General features: G+C 44.0%; 1 protein-coding gene across 1 annotated transcript in view; it reads right to left on the bottom strand.

The window, feature by feature from the left end:
• LOC109961064 (calcineurin subunit B type 1) overlaps positions 1 to 9,855 on the bottom strand; it is a 32,695-nt gene that overhangs the window by 20,107 nt on the left and 2,733 nt on the right. Inside the window, exon 2 of the mRNA XM_020601622.1 lies at positions 4,385 to 4,424. Within this exon, the coding sequence (XP_020457278.1) occupies positions 4,385 to 4,424 (40 nt within the window). The remainder of the gene's footprint in view (positions 1 to 4,384; positions 4,425 to 9,855) is intronic.

Here is a 9,855-nt window from a genome sequence, read left to right as displayed (position 1 = left end):
TTTTAACTTCTTTGATAAACCAGCCACATAAGGGATGACAGTGTTATCCCCTCTTGTTTCTGGTTTCTCCCTGTTGGTGTTGGGCCTCTTCCTTGCTTTGGTGAAGGCCCACTTAGGATATCCACAAGCCCTAAGGGAGTTTTAGATGAGTAATTTCTCCTCCTTGGCCCCTTCTGCCATTGTGAGCACTTCCTCTGCCCTGTGACTAAAGTTTTGATGACTCCTAGTTTGTGTTGAAGTGGATGGTGTGAGTCAAAAAGCAGGTATTGGTCTGTGTTAGAAGGTTTCGATATACTTCTACCTTCAGCCTTCTGTCCCCTCCCAAGTGGACTGCACAATCCAGAAAGGCCAGACAGTCATCTCTGACGTCCTCACGAGTGAATTTGATGTTGTCATCCAGAGTTGATATGTTTGGTGAAAGCCTCTACCTCCTGGGTCCTGATTTCCAAAGGAGCCAGGATGGTGGCCACGTGCTTGGCTATGTTGTAAGTCATGGAGTTGATGCTGCTGACAATGGGTCTGAGTGGGGCTCCTTCCTTGTGTATTTTGGGTAGGCCATAAATGCAAGGGATGGCCTCCACGGGGTATAGTCGCCGGTCAATAACTCCCTCCTTTTCCAGCTTCTGGTGGGTCCCTTTTCAGTGCTTCATAGGTGGTGGTGTCACTGAGGAGGTCGGAAACTCTGATCTGATAGTCAGCTGAGTTTAGGACTACTGTACACCTGCCTTTGTCTGCTGGAAGGACTGTGATGGTTTCATCTTTCTCTAGTGCCGCTAAAGCCCTCCTTTCCTTGGGGGTAAGGTTCAGGGGTGGGAGCTTGGCACTGGCCAAAGCGGCTGTGACCTTCAGCCGCAGTTCTTCCACCTCTGTCTCGGCCAGCTTGTTGTTCCTGTGGCTGTGATGAAGTCTACCACAGGGATTTGTTTGGGTGTGACCGCAAAATTCAATCCCTTGCTTAGTACCTCTTTTTCTGTGTCCGTGAGTTCTTCAATACAAATTTAAGTACCAGTGTTTTTTTGTTTTTTTTTAGACAAGTTGTCAACAACCTCACTATTGGGCAACACATTAAATGTTCTGCTTAACACTGTGCCATTGCTGGTAGCACAGTTAACAGCCAGCTACCTCAAGCTAACCATTAAACTGCTGTGCAAACAAAATCTGCTAAGTGCAAGTGGCTTTGCTCCCCATTTTTAATTATAAAACACAATGTTCCAAAAATGTCATTAATAAATTTGTCCTCTTGTGCATGCTCAGCCCTCAGACAGTTCACCCAGCCCATTAATGGAGATGTGTGACTCCATTAACACAGCAAACCTGAACTGAAACAAGCAAGCCTGGGGGGGGGGTCATACACAGCAAAATTTTGTCGGCACGCCACCGGTAATTACAGCCTAGACTTGGCTATATGTAGCTCCCCAAACACACAAGATGAGAGGGTGGCTAAACATGAGAAGGCTACATGCACAGCTCAGTAATTACACAAGTTTGACACATAACACTGTGCCAATTAGCACAATGGGATTGTACTGAGCCGGTGAGGTTGTAGCGTGTCGAGGCATTACACTGGAAAACGACAGCATGCTGCAGATGGACACGACATGATGAAAAAGCTACAGATTAAAATGACTGACAAAGAACTTATCAGTTAACCAGCCACAAGGAGCACTGCTTGACGTGAGAAAATATCTGTCGCTCTGGAGGAGTTTTCCCAACGTCTGTCTAAACACCTGTGGAACTTTAACACAACTGTGCTTAGTGTTAACACTGAACCAGCTGAAGGCAGGTTGAGTTTTCAGTGGTAGGCACAGATTCTGGTTTACTTGTGGATCTGGAAATCATTTCTGGGACTGAGAAAAAGAGGCCTACACACATCACCTCTCTGTCACTCCCCCAGTCTTATCTCATTTAGGCCACTGGTGAGAGGATGCCATACAGCAGGGTGTTAACTTCAGCTGAGAGCTGCCGCACTCCATGCATTAGGCTGATTGCTCCGGCCGCTCTGACAATGTACGGCTCGTCAGCATGGGCCAAACAGAGGGTGAAGCAGGGCAGTGTGCTGATGGTGTATATTTTTAGTTGTGCTGTCATCAGAAAACCCCCAACTCACCCCACCAACAGAGGCTTTGGCTCCCGCCCTCAGGGAAACCCCTAGCAACAAGGAACTCCAGTGAGCCGCCCGCCGTTTATTTTGGGCAGCGACAGACAGGCCTGTGATGGTTGCAGGCTTGCTGCTGCGTTGCTGTGTGAGAGCGTGATGTGCCGAGGGATGTGTATGTGTGTGTGGAGGGGTGAAGAGAGTGGCAGAACAGAGTGGGCGCATGCATGCACTTAAGCAAAGTGTGTAGTGCATATGGGTGTGTGTGGAGGTGTGTGTCTGTGCGGACTGTGTGACTAATTATGCTCGCTCCCACAAGTAGGCCATTATATTTTGCCTGATCTAAACTCGCTTAAGCCAGGAGCAGTGCGCTGACAAGAGGATACAGGCCTTTTGAAAAATCATCCTCCAGCACAGAACAATTTTATCAAGGCAAATTCCTCGAGTTGATCTTATGGACATCAACAAACAGAGTTGAGTGGTCTGAGGGCAGGTACAGGTGAATGGGTGCTAGGCTTTGTTGGTCCACTTCTCACTGAGGGCGGTAAGGTTGAGGGGCAGCAGGGTGAATCTGTCCGACCAGCAGGGCAGAGCTAATTTCTCCACAGTCAGTGTCTGCCTGTCCAAGCACTTGATGAGCTGAACAGCTGCTCTGTCAGCGAGGGTGAGCAAGACTGGGCGAGAACGCCAGAGAGAGATGAAGAGAGTAGATCATAAAAAGACAAAGTAGGAGGAAAAAGTGAAGGTCTGATAGAAACAAGCATAGTAGCAATGAAGAACTTTTTCCAACTGGAAAATCTTGTATAATCCAGACGGAAAAGGGCTTCCATGCATGTACCTGTTATACCTGCCAGTCTAGTATACTAAGCTATAATTAACAAGTTTGATACTGTTCAAAAACTTCTCTTTAGCTATTTAAATTTGATGATGTAACTTATAAGTATTTGTATTTCATGCCTATATAGCACTTTTCAAAAGAACAAGAAAGTAGGACAGTCAAAGAGGAGAGAAACAGATAGTGGTGAAAAGGGAGAGGCAGCTAGAGAGAAGCTCTAAATATCCCAGAGTGAATGCAGAGGTCCTTGATGGCTTCAGTCCAGGGTCGTGCATCATCCAATTCCACCTTCCCTCACCATGGTAGCATAATCATGAGGGACGAATGCCTGGAGAGCCTGGCAGGCCAAGGTCTTGTCCCCCACAATGCTACAGTAGTGCAGTCTCAGTATGGACAAGCCACACTATGCCCACAACTCTGCTCGCGCTAATCCAATGTGCCATTTTGAATATGTATGTGTGTCTTGGGTTGGGTTACTTTGCAAACACTCTAGTGTGCAATGCAAAAACACTTCACCTGCTGCACTGTTTTGTTTTGTTTTTTCAAAATTACACTCCAAAAATCAGCATTAACATTTAGAAAATAGAGATATTTCACTGCACACAACACTTTTCAACTGTAGCAACAAAAATCTCAACAACCACCTTTGTAGCCATCACACTGAAATAATTATTCACATCTGACTCCGATTCTGAGACATGATGAGGTCAATCCAACCAGCGATATGGTCCCTGACGTGCACCTACACTACAGAGGGACCCATTGCAGTCTCAGTGCTCATTAAACACATGCAGCAACAGACCCATTTTAGCCTGCTTCTTAACAACCACTCAGCGTAAAATGTGCTGTTTGCACCAGAGCGAGCCGGTGAGAAATCTGCATCTCTGAGGACTTTATCAACAACGCGAGGCTGAGATATTGTGTTGATGTATCATGATGTAGGGAAGGTGAAGGGGGCGGACAAAGAAGAAATGTGAGTCATATCCTCAGCTCTCCTCCTCCTGAGAGCTCAGGAGCACAAAGATGTCTACAAGGCAGACATCTTATAAATATGATAAACATAACAAGGTTCCAAGATCTTCACAATATCAGAAACACACATGTACAGAGTAGGGAATTATCTGGAAATTCAAATGAGAAAGACAGACTGTTTATGGACAAAATAAACAGATGGCAACAATATCGGTTTTGCCTCATTGAGAGAATAAAATATCTGACAATCAAGGAACAGTAGTGAACCACGGTGAATAAAAACAAACACTAAATTAAATGTTGCTGTAAAACTGTCCTGGTCACTGAAAGATATAAAACATTAATATTCAGAACCAAAGACACTACTTCACACAGCAAACGCCATGCATTTCCTGGGCGTCAATAACAAAATACACCAGATAAAAATGTTGCCAGTTTGGTGGCTTGTGCAACTAGAGCAACCAAGTATTCAAGATACTTACAATGTGAGCACATCTCCAGGGGGTAACTGGCTTCATTTCCCTAAAGAGAAAGAGAGAGAGGGACGTGTCACAGAACGAAAGAACAGTACCAGAACAACCTCAACTTACGTGCAAGATAACTGAACTGATTACATCTATTAAGCTGATTTAAGATACGCTAGCAGTGATTTAAGACCCTCCTGGAAACAATGTACACCAAGGGTATGGCTGTAAATGCTTCTGTGCATTGTGGGAATAACGTATTACTCCTGTTTCACTCAAGCTTCATATTTACATGTCTGCATAAGGCGTGGTGGTGGTGTCGGTGTGTGTGTGTGTGTGTGTGTGTGGGGTATTGGCTGATGCTCAGCAGTCCCATCCACATCCCATCCAACACTGCAGTGTCCACTGAGTCTAACTGCTGGCAGAGTGGGGCTGAACGTTCACATGGGAGCCTGTGAGGAGTCCCTAATGCAAAGAGCAATGACTGCAGCATCCTGTCAGGAAAAGTGGATTTAAAGCCCCTTTGTGTAGAGTTTTTATGAGAAAATAGCATCTTTCAAATCAATGCAAGCTACTGTATGCTGTCTGTAGCGTCCTTAATGCTGCGACCACCAGAAACTGCCAAAGCTGGATATTTTCAAACTGCACACACACACCAAAGCTTGAAAGAAAACATGGAGGTACGGAATTTTAATTCGAGGTCTGTCCATGACCACAAACATCTGAACTAAAGGTACATTCATCCCAGGAATACTTGTAGCTGTTTAATCCACCTTTAGAAATCAAAACCATGGCACTAGGATTGGCAAAAACTAATTCCACTGAGAACGCTCAAAAAGGTCTGAGTGACTCAAACACACCCTAAAATGTTTAATTTGCTGCATAGATGGACCGATATTCTACAGCAAACAGAACTGAGGTCATGTTGCATCCTGAAATATTCTCAAACTAATCTTTCCTTTCTTTATAAATCTGTATACTGTACACTCGCCTCAGAGGTTACAGTATTTTAAAAGCAGTGGGGAGAAATTGGTGACACAGGATTAGCCAGGAGGGACACCCCCTGAAATGTTAAAGATGTTTCTGATTTTTTGTGACATTGACCTTTTTCCACCCAAAACGTAATGACTTCTATGGTTGGTCCCCACCAATGCCTGTACCAAGTATGCTGATGATCCTTCCAGCGTTTGTCTGTAACCCTGCTAACCAACACACAAAGAACCAAAAACATAACCTTTTTGACAGAGGAGCTAAAATGTAAAGAGGAAGTAGATGTAGGATGGACAAAACAGTCCAAGCCACAGTTTAAATAACCAAATAAAATATTTATTCACACACTGATGCGTTTTGACAATAAACGCATCTAGGCTTACAAAAGGTGAATGAATAATTGCCTAAATAAAACAGCAGGAACATGACTGGGGGGGGTGCAAACTGACTGCTGATGTCTGCTGTCAGGTAAGGGATGGCTGTGGTGTCACTAGAGGTAAAGAGACTTAGAGCAAAGCAGATTTGGTGTTGAGGATTACAGGTTTACTAACTAAGGCCTGCCTTAGGTCACTGGTGTGGCTAACGTGGGGTCAGGAGTAACTTGCATCAGGTCTTCTGTAACAAAGCCCTCTGTGCGGCTCTTGTTGGGCTGCCCCTTTGTGCCCATGCAAGACGGGATGATTATACAAATACAGAAAAAGAAAAGTGAAAAATGATCTCACATACACAAAGAGGGATACAGGCTCAAAGAGAGAGCCTCATGTTGGCTCATCAATAATGCATGCTTCATTCAGAATCAATTAGGCCTTAGCACACAAAACATGTTTTGTATAATAAAGAGTCTGGCAGCACCGCTGGCTGAACAGCAATGCTACAGCCAATCCAAAAAGCCCACTAATTACAGCCTTACAAAAGCCAGTCATAACGTGACAGACTGGGGACATGGGGCTGCACCAACGTCAAGTCAAATCTATATGCTGGTCATACTGATTATTAAATAAATGGTAAATTCAATACATCTGCAGGTGTAAAAAGCCAAAGCTGTCCTCATGTGAGCCAGTGCCTCTTTAAAAATTCTTGTGCAACTTTAAATGGGAAGCACATTCTCGGCATCTTCAGTCAAAATGTCTCATTCAGCTACTCAATGTACCGACACGTTTGGTAGAGAACAGAGATTCACATTTTCAGTTGTTTTTCTGAGCGAAAACCGATGCTCATTAACTACCAGGATTAAAATGCTACGCCATTTAGAGTGGATGAGTGTCTGTGACCCATTAAAAAAAAATACATGTGCAAATACGGCATAAACAGCAGCAGAACATGAACAGAACAGAACACACGGCGTCACATCACATGCCTGTGGACTGTGAACAGAATAAAACAGCCTAGTAAAACAGCTCCTGTGTGCTCCAGCCTGGGGAAGCCTGTCTGATTAGCTTTACACCACGCCCCCACGAGATACAGCATGTTGGCCCCATGGCCTATCTTTCAGCAAACCGTTTACTTTTTTTGCCGTTTAACCGGATGGAATCCTTATTGTTGGTTAACGGTTAAACAGTTAAGGGTGTGTATCCATAGTAGAGAACAGAATCGGCAGACAACGTTCACAAAGCTGCTGGTTGCAGCAGCACACTTTCACTCGGCCATTTGTTATTCAACATAATTGCTGAGGTTATTTTTAAGGAAAAACTATGAATATTCTGTTTCCACCTGCTGTAATCTTTCTTATATCAATGCGAATTGAATACTGAGTATATGGAAAATTCATCTGTCTTCTAGGGCTCTGGAAACTTGTGAAGGACCAAAATGACCGTTCACTACAAACTACAAAGCAAAAAACTGTGGTGTCTGTGCATGCTCATGGAAACTAAAACCCATTTTAAACAAACCCTGGCATGTCTGAGCTACTTTCCACACAGTGCATGTTACTGGCACACTATTCTTGGGGTGAAAGTGTGTCCAGTGTGTATTCAAGTCTGTTTATTTGTTGTGCATTTTCTCCCTGCTTTGTGCTTGTTTGGTTAGTTCAGGGATCACAAGATTCCCCTCACCCACACATGTTTCTGCCAAGCATCAGGCTTCCCATATACATGTAGCTGAGTTTTATACTAAACATATACAAAGCTCCAGAGCCACAGCAGAGCGCAGAGAGGAGCTGAGCTGTGCTGTGCTGTGCTGTGCTTTCAGACTGATCTTTAAATAGAGGTCACTCCTCCATTTTTCAGTCAAACTTTATACAGCTAAACCCAGGACAATAACCATCTGACTGCGTAATATCACTAATAACGTTCAACATCATTACTGTACATAAACAGGCTATGGAGGATATGTGCAAGAATTAAAAGGAGCTGCTACAAACTTAAAGTCATCTGTTTCTTTTGTCCCTCAAAGCATCATCCCTTGCCTTTTCTATTTTTAATTCCTGTTTTGTTAACTCGCCTGGGTAGCTGTGTTTGCCTGCATACTTGTTTCTTTGTGGATGTGTGCAACGGATCTCTACCAGACTTAGGAGTCAAGTGCAAGTATGAAAATAATTACCCAAATCTTAGCTGCCTGAAGGAAATGTGGCAGGGCTAATCCCCTCAGCCATTTCTATCCCCAGGTTGGGCTTACCTTCACAGGACTGTTATGGCCTCACAGCACCATGTGAACTAACAATGTCTAAATCTTCTTATGCATTAACTTAGTGATGATACGGCTTTTATTTAGCAGCTGATAAGAACATCAGACCATTCAACTCTCATCTTTACCCGACGGCTCAGTTCAAGACTGTTCTCCATCATGGGAATTCATCTTGTCGTACTGGGACGCACCGTTATCAGTAAACAGTGAAACGTGCCACTACTACGAGTCTAAAGTCCAACGTTCATGTTCAGTGATGGTTCGACCTGTCACTGAGCCCAGCAGGGAGTATGTGTCCACGCTGTCATAAATCTGCCTACCAACAACAAGACTACAGAAGAGTGTTGCCTAACCTACCGTACCTTTAACCTAATGTACTGTTTAATCTGCTTGCAGCAAATACTTGGCAGCTTTATCTTAATGAACATTCGAGACCCACTGCTCATCCAAGCTATAGGCAGATACTTGGTGGCATCACACAGCCTTACACCTGCGCTGTATTTGCTCAGGCTACTGGCCAGTTCCAACTGAGTACTAAGCTCATTCAGTCATCCAAACACCATCACTGTATAATTTACAGGGCTGGACCCAATTACTCAACTGTTTGTTTTTTGGATAGATAATTGGCAGAGGTGCACCGAGCGACTGGCGGAGATCGGAAAAGGCCGGTTTTCAGCTGGACTGGCCTTGACCGGTAACTACCCCAATTTGAGGCAAAGCAGCTAAAGCTTGCTAGAATTCAGACCAGCCACAGGGCAGCTCCTGCTGTCTCTCACCACCAATGAACAACAGCCTGACCAACAATCGAAGGTCCCAGCAGACAGACCATAATATCTACAGTGTAAAGCACAGGTCAACGATTAAAGCTGCAAGTGACACGATTTCAATTTCTGCCTTAAAAATTGTTCAAATCCTCAAGATACTGAATTTATAGAGATTATTTAACAAATAAAAGCATTACTACATCCTCGTGTGTGAGGCTGGATTGAACATTGACTCGGAGTTATTACTGGATAAATACCTTAAAAGGATCCCACTGACTAACTTGTCACTTCAGCACTACAGTGAATACAGACACCAACACAACATCACTGCTATGTGGAGTCGCGTAGGAGGTCGCTGACCTGTAGTGAATTTGTTGGAACAGCAACAACAATAACATCAATGGCAGCCAATCAGAAGATAGGAAATGGATGTCAAAGACCTGTGGAATGGCACCTGTCTAACAGGGACGCAAAATTATTTTCTACCATCTTTTTTTCCCCCCATTATATTGTTGTTGTTTTCTGGAAATGGAGGGACATTTAGTGGTTATTTTATCACAGAGATACGTCTAAAAGTTGGGAATCCACATCTGACAACCTGAACTGACTGGACAGTAGTTTACAAACACGTGAGGTCCCACAGTTCACAGGACAGACACAAGCAGTGTGTCCACAGAACTCTGTGTAGACCTCTGGGATAAAACTGTTATGGGTTACTGAGTGTCGACAGTTTTATCCATTTAAAATCTACCACAGTAAAGTGTGTAAAGAGTGAAGGGGTCTGAATAATTTCTGAAGTGACTCTGTACATTTGGCTCCTTCGATGCTGACAAGGCAGAAATCAAGAGGTCTAGGTGAATTACGTCTTCTGGCATCAGTGGCGAGAATTTATTTGACCAGTTTTAACTGCATATACCTTTTGACCATTTCAACTTCTGAGATGTACTGAACATCCCCATGCACTGTAGGACCTATACATCCTATTCCAATCAGTGTATTTGACAGTTACTTGACTCTTCTAGTCACTGGGCACAGAGGCCGACATACCAGATGTTTACTGACAGAACTGACTGGAGTTTGTTCTGTGCTGCTGACCACTGGCTCCAGTGCAAC

The sequence above is a fragment of the Monopterus albus genome, unplaced genomic scaffold, assembly GCF_001952655.1.
Source record: "Monopterus albus unplaced genomic scaffold, M_albus_1.0 scaffold52.1, whole genome shotgun sequence".
Lineage (NCBI taxonomy): Eukaryota > Metazoa > Chordata > Actinopteri > Synbranchiformes > Synbranchidae > Monopterus > Monopterus albus.
The sequence above is the reverse complement of the archived record's forward strand: the minus strand, read 5'-3'. Positions and strand labels throughout refer to the sequence as shown.